Genomic DNA, 22,926 nt, shown 5'->3' with positions numbered 1-22,926 from the left:
CAAACACGCTCACCCACACAAACATATACTATGTGAGATATACTTGAGCTACAGTTGAAAGAATGAAACTGAAACACCCCAATGATTAAATGATCAACATACTAGGGTTGAACTGAAAACAAACATTTATTTATTTATTATTATTTTTTTATTAGCAATTTCAACAAAGTCAAATACAATTGAATTTAAAAGATACACATTTGAGTAAATAAAATAAACAAACTTAAAATTAAGAGTATACATGTACCAATATAAATTAAATTTACCTAAATTAACGCTAGGGGAAATAAAAGTTTATATAAATATATTTAAGTGAGTACAGATTGTTACTGTTTTAATTGCCTTTTGTTTAAGATAATTTTTTATTGAAAGAATATACTGTCTGAGCTCTCCATTCAAAGCAATAGAGCATGGTGTCTTTCTAATGAATTTGCATTTGTGAATAGGATATTTGGCCATAATAATAATAAGATTAATTATATATACACATATGTTTTCCCTTGAACCGTCTGCTAGCCCAAACAGTACATCCTTCCAAAACAAACAAAGATCAACCTCAATATTCTCAGTAACAAATTTACAAAGATTTTGCCAAAATTCTTAAACAGTTGAACAATGCCAGAATAAATGCTGAAAACATTACTTTTACGTTAGAGCCGCTTGTTTACGCACTGTACAGCGTGAATTGTAATTGGTCCGAAGTATGGGACGTCTCGTATGATTTGGCATCGTCATACCCGGTAGAATGATGGAGAACTAGCCAGCTAACTATATGCTAACGTTATGTTGAAACAGATAAGGTGAGTCAACTTTTGTTATACTTTAGCTTAGGTTTGTTAATACAATCATAAATTCGTGTGCTATTTCAGGTATGTAATGTGTGTCGTATTTAGTGATATCAAATCAACAACATCGACAAATGCTTTAACTGAACTCTTAAAACAAATGAAAGCTAACGTTAGCCAACTTAGCAAGTTACTAGTAGCTAGATATGTATGTGGCGAGCTAGAGTAGGATGGCAGCTACTAGCAAGTAGCGAGCCAACTCGCTATTTTCTTCTGCCGGTGCAGCAATTCAAAATTTACCCATTTCTGAAAACAAGTGAGGATGGCTTCGTACTTTGAGGAACACGACTGTGAACCAACGAATCCTGAAGAACAGTATCGTCAGAATGCACTACTAGAACTGGCCAGGTGAGGGTTAGGGTATCTAACCGAAGTCAGACATGATTCTGAAGTTGCCATACATTTTTGAAAGATTCCATCGATTGTAATCGATCAGACATTAAGTAATTGTTCTTCTCTGAAAAGGTCCCTGATGCAGTCAATGTCCCTGATGGACATTGACTCCGGAGCATTTGACATATCAGATTGGGACGAGCGTCTTCCTCCCCCAGCTGCCAAAACAGCTGTTCAGACGCTACCGGCCGTTATCATCTCCCCAGAGCAAGCCGGTAAAACACCGTAATCAAGTAAAAAAGGGACTGTTTTACTTCTCGGATGGTTCAATATCGAGCTGTTTGATTCATGTGTATGATGTGACTACTGGGTTTGCATCTAAATCTCCATTCCCCAGACAAAGGACTGAAGTGCCCTGTGTGCCTGCTGGAGTTTGAGGAGCAGGAAACCGTGCGTGAGATGCCCTGCAAACACCTATTCCACTCAGGCTGCATACTGCCTTGGTTAGGCAAGGTAAACCTAAAAATATTAGCATTCTCTGTCTTTGGACCTTTCCTGAAGTTTCCTTATGTATTCCCATTCATGGCGGAACAAGACTGTGTATCAAACATAAGTCAATAGATGTTCTTAGCTTGGCCATGCTTTTACTTAATTAGATGAAATGGGAATGAATTGATGTACTGTATCCATTTGGTTGATGTGAATATACCATTGTTATGTGATGCCAGACAGTTAGCAGCTAAAAACAGGATTCGCTGCTTGTGATCTCCACAGACAAACTCGTGTCCACTCTGCCGCCTCGAGCTACCAACTGACAACCCAGAATACGAAGAGTTCAAGAAGGACAAGGTAGAAAAGCAGCTTATCAAAGTCTACGTGATGTCGTAACTTATTTATCGAGGCGGTGGAGATATGATGCATGGCCAACCCAAGCCAAGCCATCTACTAAACAGTAGGGTTGGGCGAACAATGCCTTGTGAAGTTTTGGTGGTTTCTTCCGGTGTTGTGCCATCAGATGCACGGCTGCCATGAAAAGGACCCCCTTGCGGGAGCTTGCGCGAACCACTCTTATCAAAAAGTGAAGGTTTTCGTCTTGATATCGCAACCAAACAGAGGGGAGACCTATATTTGGTACCTATATTTCTCAGTCTCACATTATACTTTTTTTGTTATATAATTTTTTGTTATGTCATATTAGTCCCCTCAGTGTACAGTAAGAATCATTTGATGCTGGGATATACATAACCGACAATAGAGGGGGGTGCATTTCATGGCAGGGTTGTTGTATTCCTTCTTGCCACAAAATGCACCCCCTGCTAACTCTGACTAGGAAAGTGTTACATGCCTGAAACTTACTGTGTTTACACGTACTAGCCACATCTTGTGTAATGCACACACTCACCAAACTCACTCATGTAGGTAATCCCCAAATAGAAAGGAACCCTTTGTTCCACAAAAGTATTATTTTTGATGTAAATAAACCAGCCTAACAATGATTTATGCCCAAACAATAATACATTAAATAACATTTTACATATTTAGTCATTTAGCAGACGCTCTTATCCAGAGCGACTTACAGTAAGTACAGGGACATTTCCCCCGAGGCAAGTATGGTGAAGTGCCTTGCCCAAGGACACAGCGTCAGTTGGCATGACCGGGAATCGAACTGGCAACCATCGGATTACTAGCCCGATTCTCTCACCGCTCAGCCACCTGACTCCCATTTTAAACAACATTTTTAGACGGAAGTCATAAGTAGTGACCTGCAAATAGTGTTATTAAACTTTGATAAATATTAAAACACATGAACTAATATATAACAATACAGACAAATTAATAAATGACTTGGTGCAAATGAGATACTGAGATAAAGGTGGCTTGTGCGTAGTGCAATAGGTGTCAGATGGACTTATAATAGGTAAATAAATGTCAGTGGGAGTCCTTGGCCTCGTTGAAGAGGCCAGTAGCAGATGGAAAGAAACTGTTCTCATGGCGTGAGGTTTTGGTCCTGATGGACCGCATCCTTCTGCCGGAGGGGAGTAGCTGGAACAGGGAGTGACCAGGGTGGGAGGGGTCGGCCACAATCTTCCTCGCACGCCTCAGGGTCCTCGAGGTGTGCAGGTCCTCAAGGGTAGGCAGATTGCAGCTGATCACCTTCTCAGCAGTGCAGATGATACGCTGCAGTCTGCTCTTGTCCTTGGCAGTGGCAGCAGCGTACCAGATGGTGATGGAAGAGGTGAGGATGGACTCAATGATGGCTGTGTAGAAGTGCACCATCATTGTCTTTGGCAGGTTGAATTTCTTCAGCTGCCGTAGGAAGTACAGCCTCTGTTCTGCTTTCTTTGTGAGGGAGCTGATGTTCAGTTCCCACTTGAGGTCCTGGGAGAGGATGGTGCCCAGGAAGCGGAAGGACTCCACAGTGTTGACTGGGGAGTCACACAGGGTGATGAGGGTGAGTGGGGCTGTATTCTTTCTGAAGTCCACAACCATCTCCACTGTCTTAAGAGTATTGAGCTCTAAGTTCTTCTGGCTGCACCAGGTCACCAGGTTGTCAGCTTCCCACCTGTAATCAGACTCGTCCCCGACAGAGATGAGCCCAATGGGTGGTGTCGGGTGGTGTCGTCCGCAAACTTCAGAAGTTTGACATACGGATGACTGGAGGTGCAGCTGTTGGTGTACAGGGAGAAGAGCAGAGGGGAAAGGATGCAGCCCTGAGGAGATCCGGTGCTGATGGACCGGGAGTCAGAGACTTGTTCCCAGCTTAACGCACTGCTTCCTGTCAGACAGGAAGTCTGTGATCCACCTGCAGGTGGAGTCAGGCACGTTCAGCTGGGAGAGCTTGTCCTGAAGCAGGGCGGGGATGATGGTGTTGAAGGCAGAGCTGAAATCCACAAACAGGATCCTGGCATAGGATGCTGGGGAGTCCAGGTGCTGTAGGGTGAAGTGGAGGGCCATGTTAACTGCATCATCCACAGATCTGTTGGCTCTGTAGGAAAACTGCAGGGGGTCCAGGAAAGGGTCTGTGGTGGATTTGAGGTGTGCCAGCACCAGACGCTCAAAAGACTTCATTACCACAGAGGTCAGGCTAAACTAGTGTCTTAGTTTAACTACATTTTGGGGCGTGACAAAGGTACAGACCAGATCCAAAAAAGGTTACAAATGTGGCTTTTTGGAAACCGACCGTTTTACAGCGGCAGTTTCAAATTGTGAGATTTGCATAGGAAAGAGGTGTCAATGGACTTTGAAATTCACTGTATGTCCATTTTACCCACAAACTGTCTTTATAGGGGTCAGATGGCTGAGCGGTTAGGGAGTTGGGCTATTAATCAGAAGGTTGTTCGATTCCTGGCCGTGCCAAATGACGTTGTGTCCTTGGGCAAGGCACTTCACCCTACTTGCCTCGGGGAGAATGTCCCTGTACTTACTGTAAGTCGCTCTGGATAAGAGTGTCTGCTAAATGTAAATGTATTCAACTATGACATAGGCATGTGAACCTTTGGTCTGTTTTCAGGACAGCTGATATTCTGGATCAGAAGGTTGTCGTTTTTGACCGGTCTGAGTAGCCAACCCTACGCGCAGGCTAACTGCATTAAAATGTCATGCCTTTGAACCTATACATTAGTATGAAGAGCCATGTGAAGTACTTTGAACCTGCTAAACATAATACATTTCCTTTGGTAATCATAGCTGGGGTATATTTCCTCAGAATGCATTGGTTCGCGTTCGTTACTATACGGTTTTAATGACGAGTTTTAAGGATTTTGTGTTGAGAAAAACATCTGTTATTTACACAGATAACCAACAATCTTCTCTTGAATTCTATATAAAAAAAGTATAATGTGAGACATGTCTCCCCTCCGTTTGGTTGCGATATCAAGACGAAATCCTTCACTTTTTGTTTTGAGTGGTTCGCGCGTGCTCCTGCGAGGGGGTGCCTTTCATGGCAGCCGTGCATCTGATGGCACAACACCGGATTGTGCCACCCAAAGAGCCGAACTATCGGCGCATTGAAAATGAACAGTGACATCTAGTGGTTAGCTCAAATTATAGCATCCGTAAACTGGCTGAATGAGGCGTAGTGGTCGTCTCCAACCAGGGGCGGGTCTAGAAAATTTTTCATGGGGGGCCAGGCTGGGGCACAGACTCCGAATGAGGTGGTCCATGTATTAAAATACATGTAAACAGTGAACCAGTATAAATAGTCCTACATTGGAGGTAATAATACTGTATATTATTGATAACAAAACATTATTCTGTGTGAAAAGGAATTCAAAATAAGTCATTTGAAATGTGATATGAAATAACTCAACAGTAGTAAAAGCACATGGCCTGTGGTAAATGCAATGCAAGCAAGAATCTTTTTCCATCATACATGTATGTAGTTGTAAACAAGATACAGCAACTTCATTGACAACAGCAGAAAGTGGCTTTTGAGCTCAGCAAGAAGCTGTAGCAGTGTTTATTCATATCATATGTATATTACATACACAGATTCAAAACATGGACCAATTATTTTTTCATTGAATGGCAGGCAGCTTTTAAAAATCGGCCATATTTGTATTACATTAAAGATGAACAGTATGGCAAACACATTGTTTAGAAGTTGTAAGGAACCAACGTTTAAGTGACATCAGAGTGCCAATAACTTTTTTTTATGTTGTCAGTCAATAAGTTTGATACCACAAATTTAACATCCACAGCAAGAAATTATAAAAGCTGGATACGCCTGTTACGGTGACGGAGGGCAAAGCGTCCAACAAAATCATCCATGTCCAATGATCTTGCTCTCCGTCTCCCCTCAATGCTCAGTACTCCCATATTGCTCAGCCTCTCATCACTTACTGTTGTGCACAAATTATTTTTAATAAAGCGCAGAGAGCAGAGAAACTGCGCTCACAACTGGCACTGCTAACGGGCAAGGCTACAGCTATTAGACACAAGCGGAAAAGCTGATGCAACACTTCTTTGTAGGGTTCGAGAAAAGTGGTAAACTCCACAACACTGGACCATTCCCACATTGTGCGTTTCTCTGAACAACCTTCCTTGCCTGATGCAGCTCATGTTTGAGATCCTCAAGATCACATTCATACAGGCTTGCCAAACCTAAAACCATTTCCTCTGACAAAAAGCTCTTACTTTTGGAGTTCAGTGCTTGTTCCCTGGTTTTGCTGAAACACCTCTTCATCTCTGCATTTAAGTGATCCAATAGGGTAAAATACACCCTTCCTAAATGTATCTTTGTCCCCTTCCTTGCACCTATAGTGGACTCGACAAGAAATCCACCAAGTCTTAAGCTCCCTCTTTACTTCAAACGTCTCTCAACAGCCTCAACTGCAATATTACACTGCTTTGCTATGTCCACAGTGTTGCCAAAGCTCATCAAAATAGGATTCCTCTCTGTATCCCTCTAAAGTGTCCTGTATTGCCTGGATCAGGTCCACGGCCCTTGCTAGATCAAGTGATGGCGCTTGAAGCATGTCAGAGAGTAACTTGGTGTCCCCAAGAAGCTTTCTAAATATGGCAAGTGTTCCAATAAATGTGAGGTCTATTTGAGTAAGTAGGCCTCGTGCCTCCACAGATCTTTCCGCACCGTTCTCCACTTCTATCTCATGAAGTACACGTAGTACAGCTGGTAGTCTGTCCATGAGGTTCTTACATGCCCGGTGACAAGATTTGATTTATAGTCAAGGCCATACTTGTCCAGGCACTGTATTATTTTTTGAGTGAGTCCCTCTGCATGTAATTGACTGTCTCTCTGGATATCTAAAAACTTTCATGAACTGCACCATTGTAATAGTACCTAAGTACTAATGAAAGTTGCTCATTTTTTAGGTCTTTTGTTTCATCAGCAATGACTGAGGAAAAACTCACTTTCCTTAACTTCCCTGATTTATATCTTCACGTACCATATCTGACAGGCATTCCAATATTTAATTTTGAATGGTGTTACTGGTATATTTTGCATTTCCTGTTGCTTTCCTTTTTTTCAATCAGTGGATTGTGTTTAGAATCAGTTCCATTATTTCTAAAAAGTTCCCTGTTTTGTGATGCATCTGTCTCAGTGTCCCCTTTGTGAAATATTTTGTATGGCTGTAAGAAACTAGCCTGGTCCTAACCAGACTCTCGTACATTTCATTTATACAGAGAGTCTGGCCTCGCTCCATTGACAAGCGTTGACTTCCTTGTAGGCGGGTACTCTGTTGAAGTTTAAAACTATTGGATCTGCCCAGAGCCACTCTGATCTGCCATAACCAATCGCTAGCGTTCGCCAATTCCTTCACCACTACTGTAACAGAGCTAGCTGCCGTAGCTGGAAAATCAAACTGTTCCCGAAACCCGTGGGGAGGAGGGCCACAACATCATGGCCACCAACAAAACTCAGCAAAACTTGTTCTTGCTCCGGCTTTAGTTTAACGGACCGAATGGCTTCGCTCGCATCTTTCTCCGCCGCCATTATGTAACTACAACACAAACTAGCACACAACATCAACGTCATCGTTCTCAGCCACTCCCTCTGTTCGCTGATTCGCCGGTAGAAAATCAACCGGAGACATCTGACTTACGTACCTCATGGCCAGACCTAGTACAGAAGCAAAATCAAAATTGAGCGGAAGTACATAGGAGGGCAGAGCCAGGCTAGTAAGAAGCAGCACTTCAGCAACAGTTTTAATATAGCTGCGGTTTTCTTCAACCTTTTTTTATATGCTAAGGCATATATGGCATGTCTAAGGCATCTTGCACAGACATTTCTCAGAATGTTCTTATGTTCACCCCAGGCGAACATGGCATTGACATGACCTTCAAATTTCTCATGCAACATAAACCCCCCCCATCCTTACACAGTGCCTTCTTCCAATTGGAGTATCCTCCTTGTGATGTGAGAGGAGGAGGAGAATTAGGGAAGGACAAGTGTCTACATGCAAAACAATATGCTGAGTCTGTACTTTGTGAATATTCAATCCATTTGTGCTGTGAACACCAACTCTCGTTGAAGGCCTTCCTGTCGCCCTGCGCAGTTCGAGGAAATGCCTTCATTTGTGGCTGTTTTGGCCCATCTGCCAGACACTTGGATATATCTGTGAGGGTAATAGAGATTCAGCTTTAAAAACTACCAGTACATGGATACATGGTTGTTAATTTATATTAATGCTCAATTCCTTATCAAAAAATGTTGCAACTACATCTGTGTCTCATATGGTCACACACTTGGTCATCATTAATGTTTGTTCAGGCTTTTGTTATCAACCTTCATGTAAGATTAAAGGTTAAAAACCTTGTGGTTGGGACGGTGTGGGGTGTGCTCAATAGAATAGAAAACACAATAGAATATTACATAATGGAATCAAAAAGTTTGATATTAGTTATATTATTGTTTTGTTTTTGTCTACATTTTTTAGAGGATGTAAATTCTACACCATTTTAAGTAGAAGTTGATTTTATTTTAGGGTTTTACCAAAATACTAGCTTCATTAAGTTAAATGTATTAAGCTGAAGATATCTTTTTACTTTTTTTACTTAGTTATTTTTGTCACCAAAAAAATGGTGTGCAGCTCTATTTAGGCAAATATCTATTTTGCTTGGTCTTATGTTTAAGCAAACATTATATATAAGTATTAGTTGCTTATGATTTAGCAATAACATGAACTAGATATACCTTTACTTGCTGAATGCTGAAGTGCAGATGATGGGGCCTCGTCCTCTCCAGGTTTGTCACCAGTAAAGTTCCTAGGAAAAGACAGGCGTTCAAAATGTCTTAATGCAGGTAAATATATAATTTAAGATATATATTTTAATACTTATCCAAAATGAATGATCAAGTTAATACACAAGTTATTCCTAGATATCAAAGAAAATGGTGGCATACATTGTGGTAATATATTCAGTATGGTTAAACCTCCTAGTATACTGTGTATTAGTTTCAACCTCCATCTGATCTCTGCCTGTAATACACATAGCTTGATTTGCAGAAAAGTCAGTGGACTGCTGCTCCTTCCTCCCATCCCTGTCATCACGCCTTTCTGCCTCTATATCTCCTTTTTTTTCCTTCCAAATGAAGACATTTTTCATTGGTCCTATTGCCTGTATCTGTCTGTCGATCCCTGAATAAGTAATAATGCATTTTTCTCAGTTAACGTTACTTAGTCAAGTCACAAAATAATGTATTTTCTAAAGCTGAAATGTTGTCTTTATGCCTATTATCTTGATATAGATAGTACATTTGGTTGTATAAACATATGTCCTTTGGCCACGGTTTATGTAATTCAGTGTTTCCCAACCTTTTTTGCCATGGCACAATTTTTAGTAAAAAATAGTAAAAGAATCCCACGGCACACCAGTATATAAAAATATAATAAAATTGCACAAACATGCATTGCTTCAAATGACATATAAATCTAGATATTAGGCTATATTAAAAATAGTACTCACATTTAACGTGAAACTTGAGCTAAAGTCAGGTAGGAACACAATAAGTATGATGTTTTTGGTGATGATAAAACAACACATTTACATATCGTCGTTGTCGGGGGGAAAACTAAACTAGACGCAAATCTTCAAATACAAAAACGTTATCCTTTATGGACAGTGTTTGAGTAAATAAAACACTGTAATTACGCAAACATCAGTTCTTTATTTTCCCTCGCATTACAAACAAGCAGAGATCTCTCCAAACTGTGCGCAGTACAATCTAAATGGAGACGGGAGGTATGGAGTTATGAGGTTTGACTGACAGTTTGAGGAGCCATAGGATAAGGATGACCAATGGCATACATTTTATAAAACAATGACAAAATATAGAGAGGTTCAATGTTTCGGCCCAACAGCGCAATGACATAGGACTATTCCTATTTGTAGCACTCATTTTTTAAGTAGGCCTATATTTAACGGACCTGGTAGTATTGACTTTTGAAAACTACACAGAAGAACTTTGGTTTCACTATCATACTGGCATGGCATGGTTGGTTTACTACAGCAAACGTGTCTTTGAAACATGGTTCTCACAGCCTAGCTGTCTTTAACTTCAGCTAGTCATCGTTAATGAGCATTCTAGACAGTAACAGAGTGGGGCTAGCTCAATCTTAACTTAGCATCCTAGCTTTACACATTTAACGCGACACATGCCAAACTTCAGTTAACTTTCCTATGTCATTGTTCTTCTTTTCTTTCAAAGTCTGAATAAAACTCCTTTCTCCAACCGTTTTTCCGCCTGCCTTTTCTTCTTGGCGACAAGTGCTAACCAACCACATCACAACGTCGCCGTCTGTTTTCGCGTACTATTTACTCAGATATGACAACACGTCACGGTATCACAGCAAACGGGGATGGGTGCAGTGGCCACTTGCATACATAAAATGAATTATAAATAAATCAAAGCACTGTAAAATATCAGTTTTGGTTCAGAAAACTGCTAGTAAAGAATGAATACTGACAAGTCCAACTACCTATTACATTCCGACTGATCGAGTGGGGGGGGCACTTGGGGTGGCCCGTGCCACCCCTGGCCACCCCTGTGACCCGCCCCTGTCTCCAACGGTTGATTACAGACGTTATTAAATTTTTTAATTAAGGCTACATGTGTTCATTTTGATCTGATTAGTGCTGACACATTAAAATGTTGTGATACATCTGTAGGCTGTTAAAATTGTATGATTTCTCACAGTAAATATTAAGGTTCCCCGCACTAGGATGCAAACTCGAGTCTTCAGGCTCACGTTACCAAGACGTTAGCGAACATCGCTTTAACCAACTACACCACCGAAATCCTTGTTGATGCGGTGGACGGTCTTTATACGATACGGCCTTTATATCAATTAAACTCGATTTATTTTTCTTAACATTTGTAATAAGTAAGCTTATTGTGAATTGGGGGGACTTTATTATTAGTAATTATTATTACTGTTGACAATGTTGACGAATCATTAACATTTGTTTTAGGGGCACTGTATAGAGTACCTTTGTCCTATCATGTTACGTTTCATTTCAATAAAATAACAAAACACTAAATATGATGATGTAATTATCATAAGTGAACGGATTTATAATGATTACAATACAGATTAGGCTAAATAATAATTACAAATTGAAGAAACTTGAGCGGTGCCTGGAGTCATGTTGGTTTGAGGTGTTACTAAATGTTAATGTTTGCTTATACTCACGTCACGTTACCACAATCATGTTTAAGTTATTGGGGGATAACATCACAATGTTCCCATACTCTTGACTGCTTCCTTCCTCCAGTAGTATCCATATTATCTCTGCTCTTTTGCTAATAACTGTCTGCTTCTCTGGCAATGTGTGATTTGTCTTCAACAAGAAGCGGTGGCTTCGTTCCCTCTATGGCTCTGGTTCAGAAGAGCAGCAAAACTTCGAACCAGTTCGTGACGTTTGAAGCATTGAACGTCACCAATCACGTGGTTACCGTAATTTGACACAAGCTCCAAAACACTTTTTCGAAACTGCGTATTGGTTTTGCCACACAAGCATCGATGTGTCAGTGCCATACGTCCCACCACTACTAAACAGTGTTTGCGTGTGTCTTCCAGGAAAGGAGGAAACAGCGAGAGCACAGACTGGAGGATCTACACGGAGCCATGTACACATGAGGACATGCACCAGAATGAGTCTGTCACATATCTATCACAGGGCCACATATAGGCCGAAAATAGATGAAGAATGTGTGCTGTGTGAGGTTTTTATGTCTGTAAATATGTGCTTTATATGCAGTCCATTGGAAAAGCATCTCTTTTGTCATAGCATTTTAAATTATGTATGGTCACTATCATAGTGAAGTAAGCTCTCAGCTGATATGAACTTGATTGTCTTTGCCTTAAATTGGCATGTTACCCCTTCCCCTCATGATGCAATATAATGACCAAAAACTATTATGAAAATGCTGTAGGTGAACCCTTGACTTCTTGCCCCATCCCTTACCTAAGACAGTAAGTAGCTGTGGCATTGATGGCTGCTTTGGTATATAAATCCTTTCTTGAGGTGGGTGAAGGAAAGTCAAATCCGTTTATCAAATGAGACCAAAGCACAGTTATTTTGAGTACTGTAAAAACGCATACCAGGAGTTTTATCAAAGCTTAAGACATTTAGCAAAAATTGAGTTTTCCATTTCTTCAAACATTAAAAAGAACGGTACGCAATGAGGCCTGTTGTATTTTCCAGGAAAGGGAAGGTAGAACAGGTGTGTTGTGCACAGCTTAGATGGGTTTAGAATGTACTGTATGAAGGGACTAGTTTGGGTTTCATGCCATTCTTAAGTCTGCTTTGCCGTCAGATTCCGAACGGCTGTGCTCATTTCATATGCCCATCTGCCTTGACCTGTCAGAAAGATTCACATTCAGTTCAAAGAACAATTCATTCGCTTATAGTTCATCAATTTTATTTCATATTTGAATATAAATCTCTGACAAAAGAAAATAACTAAATGATAGACAAATCATACATATTTACATACGGAATTTATAAAAGAAAACAAAAAATATTCTCTGCATTGCCTTTTACTGTATGGGAGTCATTGGCATACCCATTTGAGGAAATTGAGTAAAATACATATTTTACATTTGTCAAAGATTAAAAATTAGCACAACACCTTTCTAGACATTTTGTCTGCTTGCGTATTTCAATAATTCCAGACATTTTTCAGCATACAGGCTGTCCTCAGAAACTGGTATTCTCTCACTCTTGTGTATCCACACATACAGTAGCTACACAATTTGAAATAAGTGCCGGATTCTGGAACAAAAACACTTGGAAATGCCATCTTTTGCCTGTTGACCATGAGAACAGTAGTCTTAACCCCGTGTACATTTTTCATGGAAGCTGCCGGTTGAAGTCTCTAACCTTGATACTACATTACAGTAACGTGACATTGTTTTTATATGGTTCTTTGAGAGAGAAAAATAAAGAAAACATTGTCTGACCTATGATAGCAAAAGAAAAGAAAAAAACTCAAGGGAGCTATCTGACCCACATGGTTTTAGCATGTGAAACAACCCAAATACAGATTGCTTTTTCTCTTACGGCTTTTCTTTTGTATGGAAAGAGAAACCGTTTAAATTCTGAATCCGAGTGGATTCCAGTCTTTTTTTGGCAAAAGTCATCGGAAATTCCATTCCCACGTCTGCGCGGAACTACTTCAAATTCATTCAAACGTGGAGGTAGCTGACAAGACAAAACATGTTTTGGTGGCTTATAAACCATCCAGTGGTTGAACAGAATAAAAAGAATCAATAATGACATATGGTATAAAGCTGTGATGATGATTCTGCCATTAGGTACCTCTGAAGGTCACTGATCTAAGAGCTTACAGAAGAGAGCCAATGGGAGCACAGCGTTCAAGCAGCTCACCTGTGAATCCAACGACCAGCATTCACCTCTAAGTGGTACTACAGTTTAGTTATATTCTGTGACCTAGGGATATTTGGTAGTCAGTAACTTGCTTGTTGTGTTTTGAACCATACTGTTGTTTAGATATTTGGCAATGCAAAATACTTTTTCATTTATCATTCATTTGTTTACAGATCACACATCTTTGCAACAAATAGATTTCAACTGGTTCAGAACATCAGGTTAATTGCACAAGGTCTCCATGCATCCTCTTTAGTTTCACTCTTGATGCAAACATCAAGTGTCTCGCTAAAACACAGACAGACTGTACTGTAGGATTCTGTTGACGAGATAACATTGCCTGTGATGTTCTAATAAGGCTTCCAACGGACCAGCCTGGAATCAATACCACAGACCCCACCCCGCCTATCAATGACAGGAGGCCCATAGTGTCTCAACGGTTATAGTAAACAAAAGCCTGTGTTCCACGTCAGCATCAAAAAGCACTTTTCAAACACACCTTGGTAAGGCGCAGGCATAACTCCACCACTTTGGAGTGTATACTGCCCAAGAAATGGCAGCTATTGCACCAACAAAAACTTGGAACTAACCAAAAATTACCCAAACTGAAATGTAACCTGTGGCAGCAGATGGCACTGAAGGGAGCAACTTAATAAAGGTAGGAAATGGGAAATGCAGTGAGAGTGTTTGAAATGCAGAGATAACTACAATGTATAATATGTTCTCAAGAGTATAATGTATGTCATGGCTAAAATACAAAGATTATACTTTAAACACAAACTCGTATCACTTGCCCTCAAAAGGCAGTTATTCGGGCAGATATTTTGCACAAATAAACGTCAATTTTCTTGTAAATTAACAAGGATTTCCCAAATCAGGTCATTCATACTTGATTGATAAAGAAAAGGTGAGCGCACAAAAACTTTTCAGATACATAACAGTATACTTCTATCTATGGTATTACTTCTCAAACATTCAATAGTTTCTACTAACAATGCTTTAACATCGGCTGAGTACACACACAAACCAACTCAGACCAAGTCGCTTGAAAGAACGTATTCTCTCGATGGAGGCGTGGCGTGCAGACAGGTGCATCAAAACGGCATGAGAGGGTGGGCCACACCCAGCACCCAGTAGAGAAAGGTTGTGTAAAATGTGGCAGAAATCAAAACATTATTTGTGGTTTGACAAGAGACCCTTGTTCGTTCTTCCATATGCGTTAGAGAACACTGGTGGGCTCCCGTAGCCTCAGTGATGAGGCAAACATCTCCTATTTTCAGTATATAGAAGATTACCGAAGGCCATGTGTGCCAACAGCCGTCTTAAAAAACATTCGAAGCACCGATACTCCCCCTTCCGCACATTCAGCCTTCGTTAAAGTGTTCCTACGAGATACTGGAAGGACCGTAGTGGACTACCGGACGGCTTGCAACGACACAAAAACCAATATAGCAATACAGACACATAACCCTAGTGTGTCAACCTTAGATATCCACGTCTCGTCTCTCCCTGTGCCATCTTGACCCCCCCTTCCCCTCCCCCCCACAATGCCTGTTACTTAGTAACTCTGGAATGAGAGCTGCCGCTCTCTCTTGGTGGTTTCCCCTGGGAAGGAGCTACAACATGGCTATGCTCTCCGGGGTGCAGTTAAGATGGGTGGATGTGCTGCTGCCTCCAGGGGACTTGAGGCCTTTGGAACCCCCGCCTAGGGTCCCCGCCATGGACCCCGGGCCCATCATCACCCCCGAGCCGTGGTGGTGAAGCTGCTGCAGGCCCGCCATCATAGTGTCGTTGGTAACCGTGCCAAACTCATAGGTGAAGGTGCCGTAGAAGACCAGAATGTCCACGGTGAAGACCCACTCACAGATGGCTGCAGCATGCTGGAGCACAAAGCTCTCATGGATGAAGAAGATGCCACCTGAGAAGGCAGAGTTAAGGAGCACAGCGTGATGGAGCACCAGACTCCATGCTTTTACGGGCTGTATAGTCGATTGTGACAGATTGTGACAGGTTTTTACACATTTGAGGGGAGCACGCTTGATCGGTAATGTTCGGAATTGACGAGGCTTTGTCCGGCCAGGCTGAAATGAGAACATCTGTTTCTCCGGCCTCATTCCCTTCCAACTACAGGATCAGCCATATCTCCGAAGGGCTGACTACAAACAAACTCATCTTATTTATGATCCACTCAGACCAGTGTTCGTTTTGTCAACACCAGCTTTGACTCTGTTTCTCCGACAACCTTTTATTTCAAGACTAAATTATAACAACGTAAATTTTACGACGAGATTACGCTAATCTCTGAAGAGACCAGACGAAATAGCTGTTTCTGTTCAGGCAGTCAACCTAAATCTGAGTGTTTATGTTTTCCTTTTCAACCAATCATTTACATGCATAAATCTGCAAGTGCAAGTACAAATTCTCACTGCCTCCATGCATCTTTCTCATTTCTTCCCTGCTGGGTGCATGTTTGAGCAAATGCTGGCTTCCAGTATTACTAATGTGAATAAGTTAAGCCTTGTCAGAGCCTACTAATAAATCTAACTAGTTTAAACAGCAGTAGCTGAAACCATTAGCTGGCCAATAAAATAGTTGCATCTTCACCAGCAGCCTGTCAGCTGGAAAGAAATAAGAAACCGTCTGTGGACACATATTTCTCTTCTACTAAAACCGATGGAAAGACTTGAGTATTTGCAGCATGCCTTATCGATTCAAGATGGGCAGAAAAAACACTATGACTAAACACATGGTTCAGATTATACTAACTTCTAAAGAGAATTTGTACCGCCAGGAGAAATATCCTTCCGAAAAATCCATTACAGTATCATGAAAATTATGACTAAAACATTGCCTCACTGAGCACCACAGTTACAATTTTGACTTTAAAACTACAATAATGTGACTTTCAACCACTACAATTTTCAATAAGCGACTGAGACAAACTAAATCCTGAAACATTTCAATTAACACAGACCCCAAGAACCTTATTCTGACAGCCAGTCTCTACACCTCCCCTCATTTCTATGGTCTGCCCTTCCTTTATAGACCCCCCCCCCCCCCTTCCTGTATCTGTAGGAATTCTGCAACTCATTGCTATACTCCACCTGAAAGCAATTTCGCCTCCCCAGATGGGTGGCTGGGCATTCACAGCAGAGGAGGCAACACTCGACAAGTCTAGTTGTACTACACTCACAAAGCATGTCACATCAGTCCCCAACAGAAGCCATGATAACCTAGTGACTTGACCTAAGGGAGGGGGGGGGCTCTCCCTGTCCCCCCCCCCCCCCCCCCCTCAGGTCGTCGTGGTGAGGATACTGAGGACGAGGGAGACCAGCGCCCCGGCGGCCAGCGCCACGCGCACGTGGGCCATCCAGTAGTCGAGGGCGGTGACGGCCACACGGTAGGTGAGCACGCACTGCAGGCACACGAAGAGGAGCCCCGCGGGGAACGCCACGCCCGCTCCCACGTAGTGGAGGGACTTGGCATGGTCCACCTGCCCGGGAAGACAGACACGCAAAACCAGTACGTGCAGCATCAGGAGGAGCTGCCGCGGGAGACGGGAGTACCGGGGTGAATTTGAGAAGTATGCGAGCTGTAGCGATTGCTGCACCATGTGCACAGGGGCACACATGGCTTCGGGGCATATTTGGGCCTGACCCACATACAGGAGTAGGTGGCTGAAGAAGCAGAAAGTTACCTGGAAGTTTCCCACCATGACCAGTCCCACAGCGTTGGTGCAGCCAGACACTAGGGCACTGGTGTTTACCCAGCTGCCGTGGCTGTGCTCTATCACCTGGGCATAGCGCAGAAGGCACACCATCACCACTATAGATAGATAGAGAGAGAAAGAGAATGGGAGGGAGGGGTGGAGGATGGAGAATGAGAGGGAGAGACAGAGATAGAGACAGGATGGGAGCAGAGGGATGGAATGAAGACGACCAGAGTAGAAAAGGGGTGAAGAAGTGGGGATAAATAAGACAGACAGAAAAGGAGGAAGGTCGTAGGGGGAAGGGAGTGGAGGAAAGGCCACATTCATTATTGATAAGAAACCGAAGCGCAGGCTATTTAAAGCCCTTGTGGTACTTTACCCCACTCGTGGACCCAGTCTGCTGGCTAGTGGCTAGCTAAGCCCCACTACTTCAAAACAGTATCCTACATACAAACAGATTTGAGACTCTCTGGACTCCAGTAAATGAGAAGACCCAACTAGGAGATCTCAAGGATAAAGCCAAAACGTACTATATGTTGAGAAAGTTCAGGTGGTACCACCTGAACTTTCTCAATCACTCGACACAATTTCTCGGTTCATTGTCGAACAAACGAGCCAGTCGAAACCCTGTCAGGCCACCCCTCAGTGTCATCACTGAATGGCGGTGTGAGGAATGATGAAGGCCTTACCCATGAAGGCTCCGACGTTCCCAATCAAGCTGAACAGGCAGCTCTCTGGTGGGAAGGAGCCACACTTACTGCAGGGCAACACGAGAGAGAGAAGGACACAGGATCAAGGAGTGAAACAAGAAACCACAGGCATTTCCGTCATGACAACGACAGGTTTTGACATTGGCAGAGTAGATATAACCTGTTAATGACATTGAAAACACTATGCAGATGGGGTTTTTTATGCTCTCAGAATCTCTTGATGCATTTCTAAAGCTGCAATATTTGTCAAGACACCTACTCATTGTATGAATGACAGATGCTGTTGCATCTTACAATGCATACAGTAATACACAATAGCATTTTGCCCCCCCCCACCCTTGCAGGTTTTAACAATAGCAGTTCATGCAGCATGTGGGTTAACGATTCCAGTGACTCTGCAACATCAAGTGTTAATTCACTGTGGGACAATCACTCTGTGTTGCAGATGGGCAGACAGACGTTTGTGAAGACAGAGGTAGAGAGACAGGGAGGTGGAGTGGAAGGTGACCTGATAAGGGGGATATCCTGTATGGTGCAGCATGTCTTTGGGAAGCCTGGTCGAGATATCTCCTCTGTGCATGTCACATTGTAAGACCTGCACACAAAACATAAAATACATCAATTTAGGATCTAAAAAAATTGAAATAACTGAAAAACACAGTTGATTTATAGGTGGTTAGTTTCCGGCAAACTAAATACTCAATGAATATTTCTCATGAAATTGTTTATCTGACAGCCCTTACCAGTTCTCAACAGGACAAACATGATGGTTCATAACAGCCATGGCATAGCTGTGGAGTTCAAAAGAACATCAAAACATCAAGTCAATTCTCTGTCCCTTGACACCCCACTTCAGAACAGTCTGTAAGGTCCTGAAATCCTTTCTCAGTACCTCAATGGACATGCTGTTTAGACGACAGTTTGCATACTCACACTATCCATATTCCAGTGATGGAGAAGGCAGAGAGGCTGACAGGCAGGACAATCCAGGCAGTCATTGGGCTGGCAGTGTGCTGGCGTTATCCAAAGCATGAGGGAGAGGAGGGCTCCAGGCGGGAGAAGCAAGACAACAGGGGGGCTAGGTGGGGGACACTAACAGGCAGGGACACACACAAGGGGGGGGGCATGAGAGGAGGACGGGGAGGGTGGCGCAAGGCTTCAGCTGCAGCAAGCACCGCAAACTGGCAGCTTGGGTAGAGGAGATACCGAGCAGAGGGGTGAGGTGGAGACAGGACACAAGACAGAAAAGGGGAGAAAGTCATTAGTATGTTGTGTTCCGTTACCTGTTCAAAGTATTGACAGTCTGTAGGCTATATGTGGGCTTAGATACTTTTCATACCACAATAGCACTGAGGCGACATGAGCAGTATCATTTAGCAAAGTGTGCAGTTACATCTGACCTTCAGTCAAAGAGGTTACAGTGAACAGAGACTGACCTGTTAATGAAAAGAACACTGTAAGCTCCAATTAAAAGGTGCTCTTATTGTCCAGTGAGGCTTATTGTCCTATTGCACACGTTTGCACGTGCACTTTATGTAGAAATATGTCAAATGTGAGGGTCTTATTTAGTTCTGTGTAGTCTCATGTAGTTATGTGTTGTTTTATGTAGCTCCATGGTCCTGGAGGAACGTTTCACATATGATTGAAATTATTATAAAAGCCACTTGAACTTGACAAATAAGCAAAAGGCTAACCTAGTTTAACTAGCCAGGGAACATTACAGGGATATGTTTCCACTTTTCTAAGTGTTGTGACTATTTCCATGCAAAACGTGAGAAATAGAGAAGTGACAGTGATTTTGTGGAAATGACTTAGTCACTCTTAATACACCGCTAACCTTCCCTTGATGTAAATGTTTCAATGTGGAAAACATTACTTCAATACATGTCACTATATTGATTGACTGATTCGGTTTCAATAGATTTAAAGTAAAGTCTAAACAAACTCAGTGTATTATTCAGATGAATCATGTTGGCTACAGCACATTATGATATATGACAATGATCCATAAACCAAAGTACCAGCGAGACCATATACTGCCTTTACATTTACATTTAGTCATTTAGCAGACGCTCTTATCCAGAGCGACTTACAGTAAGTACAGGGACATTCCCCCGAGGCAAGTAGGGTGAAGTGTCTTTAGCCCGATTCCCTCACCGCTCAGCCACCTGACTCCCTTTACGCCACAGTAGTTAGCCTACCATCTATTTGTTTCAGTCATTCCCTACCTAGATAGTCTACCCATCTGTGGTGGCGACGGCCGAGTCAACACTCAGATTAACATTACTAAATAGCATTTTCCCCCTAACAGCAGTATTGCAAACACTAGGCTAACAGCAGTGGTCGTGGGGACTATCTGACTGACTCCATTCAAATTGAAATCCAGTCTGTCACAAACTGAGCCTTGTTTACATAGCTGCTGTGTTGGTCCCGCTGGCTTGTTAGGTATTTAGCAAGCTCTTATTTTCTTATAGCTAACTAGCTATAAGTAATGATAACGCTCTTGTCGAGTTAGATCATCATAAACCGTATGAAAACGCAGCCATATGCATCTAGCAAGCTAGCTAGCTGAACTACATTCAACGTGGGTACTGTAGCTAGCGCTGTAGACCATCTTAACTGCAGCAGTAAATGTGTTATTAGCTAACTAACGCTAAACTAGGCATAGCAGTTGTTTATACTTAGTATGGCTGCAGGCGGGCTACGTTAATGTGTTAAACTAGTTAAGAGCAAGGCTAGTTAGTCTCCCCTTTCAACAAGCTAATGTTAGCTAGCTAATTGAAGCAAACGAACAAAAGATATGGAAAGGCTTCCCATCTGTCTGGCTTTGACACCCAGCCGCATGACAAACTGTGGACACATTACATGCCAGTTAAACGTTTATATGAAACCTATATGAAACAAGACTTTCATTACTTTTTTACGTACCCCTAATCCTGATGCACCAGCCTCACGAACCTCAACAACCTTGATTTCCCTTTAAAACTAGCCTTTCCTTCAGGCCCCACACTCTTGCTAGCCACTCATGCGTTAGCACTGTACTTGTAGTTTATTTGTGGGAATACTAGCATTGCATCGATAGATTACGTTCTTACTAAATACTACATCACCCAGCCAGTCAAAGCTGGGTCCGAGCGACTGAATCCCAAACCGTCCAATGAAAAGTTTTTGTTCCAAGGCAGATGAAATAAAATATAATTTGACTAACTATACAACACTTTATAGCTACTGTACCTGTTTAGGTAGGCTACCATTTAAAATCATGTCAGGCTTGGCTTTCTTATGCTGGGTACACACATATGGAGGACCAAACCTGCCAAAATTAAAAATAAATGAATAAATAAATAAATGTATAAATAAATGTATTTATACATAAAAAAATGTAAATATATAAAAATAAATGTATGAAAACATCTTAATTACGTATTTATTTATTTACATGGCCATTTATTTCTGTATTTATTTATGTTGTGCCAAGGTAAGAATGTGGAAGTTCTTGGCCCATTTTCTGGCATCTAGTACATTTAACATTTCAGTATCTTAAAGTGCCGAGATTTTTTGATGCTAGCTAGACATGTAGAAGCCAGAACGTAGCAAAAACAATGTGCTACGAAGTGAGTGATGACCTGTTTATGTAATGATCAGTGTAGCTAGCTAATTTAGTGCACTAAATTAAGTCCCTGTACGACCGGTGCCAGAGTTTGGTCCGCATTGCCGGTAGTAAGTCGAACTTGTTCCCGGTGAGGGTTGGACTCCGCCAGGGCTGCCCTTTGTCACCGATTCTGTTCATAACTATGGACAGAATTTCTAGGCGCAGCCAGGGCGTTGAGGGGGTCCGGTTTGGGGACCTCAGGATCGGGTCGCTGCTTTTTGCGGATGATGTGGTCCTGTTGGCTTCATCGGGCCGTGACCTCCAGCTCTCACTGGAGCGGTTCGCAACCGAATGCGAAGCGGCTGGGATGGGAATCAGCACCTCCAAATCTGAGGCCATGGTTATCGACCGGAAAAAGGTGGAGTGCAATCTCCGGGTCGGGGAGGAGATCTTGTCCCAAGCGGAGGAGTTCAAGTATCTCGGGGTCTTGTTCACGAGTGAGGGAAGGATGGAGCGCGAGATCGACAGGCGGATCGGTGCGGCGTCCGCAGTGATGCGGGCTCTGCATCGGTCCGTTGTGGTGAAGAAGGAGCTGAGTCGAAAGGCGAAGCTCTCTATTTACCATTCGATCTACCTTCCTACCCTCACCTATGGTCACGAACTGTGGGTAGTGACCGAAAGAACGAGATCGCGAATACAAGCGGCCGAAATGAGTTTTCTCCGCAGGGTGTCCGGGCTCTCCCTTAGAGATAGGGTGAGAAGCTCGGTCATCCGGGAGGGGCTCAGAGTAGAACCGCTGCTCCTCCGCGTCGAGAGGGGCCAGTTGAGGTGGCTCGGGCATCTGATAAGGATGCCTCCTGGACGCCTCCCTGGTGAGGTGTTCTGGGCACGTCCCACTGGGAAGAGGCCCCGGGGAAGACCCAGGACACGCTGGAGGGACTATGTCTCTCGGCTGGCCTGGGAACGCCTCGGGGTCCCCCAGGAAGAGCTGGTGGAAGTGGCCGGGGAGAGGAAAGTCTGGGCCTCCCTGCTTAGGTTGCTGCCCCCGCGACCCGACCCCCGGACAAGCGGAAGATGATGGATGGATGGATGGATGGATGGATAAATATATTGCATACATAGAAATAATTTTACAATTAATTTACTATAGTCTTTTATTTTCTACGTAATTTATTTCTGTCTGTATTTATTTCTGTATTTATTTATTTCTGTGTACATTTATTTCTGTATTTCTTCATCCTTAAGCTAATTAGGGGGCGGGATTGGGGCGGGATCAGGGCGGGATCGGGGCAGGACGTTCAGACAAGCATTATGCCATAGCAATCCAGCCCAGATACATTAGAGAAGTAAAGTCACAGTAAACATGTCTAGACGGGTAAAAGG

The 22,926-nt window shown here is 42.6% G+C and overlaps 2 protein-coding genes across 4 annotated transcripts; one reads left to right on the top strand and one right to left on the bottom strand.

Annotated features, from left to right (window-relative positions):
• The first annotated feature begins 655 nt into the window (after positions 1-655).
• On the top strand, positions 656-12,328 carry rnf181 (ring finger protein 181). Of its 2 annotated transcripts, none has more exons than XM_062451158.1 (6): positions 656-800; positions 1,071-1,193; positions 1,311-1,453; positions 1,576-1,691; positions 1,953-2,027; positions 11,720-12,328. In XM_062451158.1, exons 2-6 carry the CDS (start codon positions 1,108-1,110, stop codon positions 11,777-11,779), a joined length of 480 nt encoding a protein of 159 aa, XP_062307142.1. In that variant the 5' UTR covers positions 656-800; positions 1,071-1,107; the 3' UTR covers positions 11,780-12,328. The 2 variants fall into 2 exon arrangements, with proteins under 2 accessions (XP_062307142.1, XP_062307141.1); XM_062451157.1 differs by having other exon boundaries at positions 666-800; positions 1,103-1,193.
• A 219-nt stretch (positions 12,329-12,547) lies between these two features.
• LOC134011739 (transmembrane protein 150A-like) lies at positions 12,548-21,014 on the bottom strand. 2 transcript variants are annotated; one of them, XM_062451155.1, is made up of 8 exons: positions 20,880-21,014; positions 18,885-19,139; positions 18,695-18,742; positions 18,460-18,546; positions 17,931-17,998; positions 17,230-17,357; positions 16,848-17,025; positions 12,548-15,450 (listed from the first exon to the last, which is right to left on the bottom strand). In XM_062451155.1, the coding sequence occupies exons 2-8, from the start codon at positions 18,947-18,949 to the stop codon at positions 15,149-15,151; spliced, it is 876 nt and encodes a 291-aa protein (XP_062307139.1). In that variant the 5' UTR covers positions 18,950-19,139; positions 20,880-21,014; the 3' UTR covers positions 12,548-15,148. The 2 variants fall into 2 exon arrangements, with proteins under 2 accessions (XP_062307139.1, XP_062307140.1); XM_062451156.1 differs by lacking the exon at positions 20,880-21,014 and adding an exon at positions 19,388-19,984.
• Between the last annotated feature and the right edge of the window lie 1,912 nt (positions 21,015-22,926).

This window comes from Osmerus eperlanus, chromosome 25 (genome assembly GCF_963692335.1).
Source record: "Osmerus eperlanus chromosome 25, fOsmEpe2.1, whole genome shotgun sequence".
Lineage (NCBI taxonomy): Eukaryota > Metazoa > Chordata > Actinopteri > Osmeriformes > Osmeridae > Osmerus > Osmerus eperlanus.
The sequence above is the reverse complement of the archived record's forward strand: the minus strand, read 5'-3'. Positions and strand labels throughout refer to the sequence as shown.

Coding starts and splice junctions, on each gene's coding strand:
- rnf181 (XM_062451158.1), top strand. CDS start 1,108: ATGGCTTCGTACTTTGAGGAACACGACTGTGAACCAACGAATCCTGAA. Junction 1,194..1,310: donor GCACTACTAGAACTGGCCAG/GTGAGGGTTAGG, acceptor TTCTCTGAAAAG/GTCCCTGATGCAGTCAATGT. Junction 1,692..1,952: donor TACTGCCTTGGTTAGGCAAG/GTAAACCTAAAA, acceptor TGATCTCCACAG/ACAAACTCGTGTCCACTCTG.
- LOC134011739 (XM_062451155.1), bottom strand. CDS start 18,949: ATGACTGCCTGGATTGTCCTGCCTGTCAGCCTCTCTGCCTTCTCCATC. Junction 18,547..18,694: donor GTTTGTCCTGTTGAGAACTG/GTAAGGGCTGTC, acceptor TTTTGTGTGCAG/GTCTTACAATGTGACATGCA. Junction 17,999..18,459: donor CAGGATATCCCCCTTATCAG/GTCACCTTCCAC, acceptor GTTGCCCTGCAG/TAAGTGTGGCTCCTTCCCAC.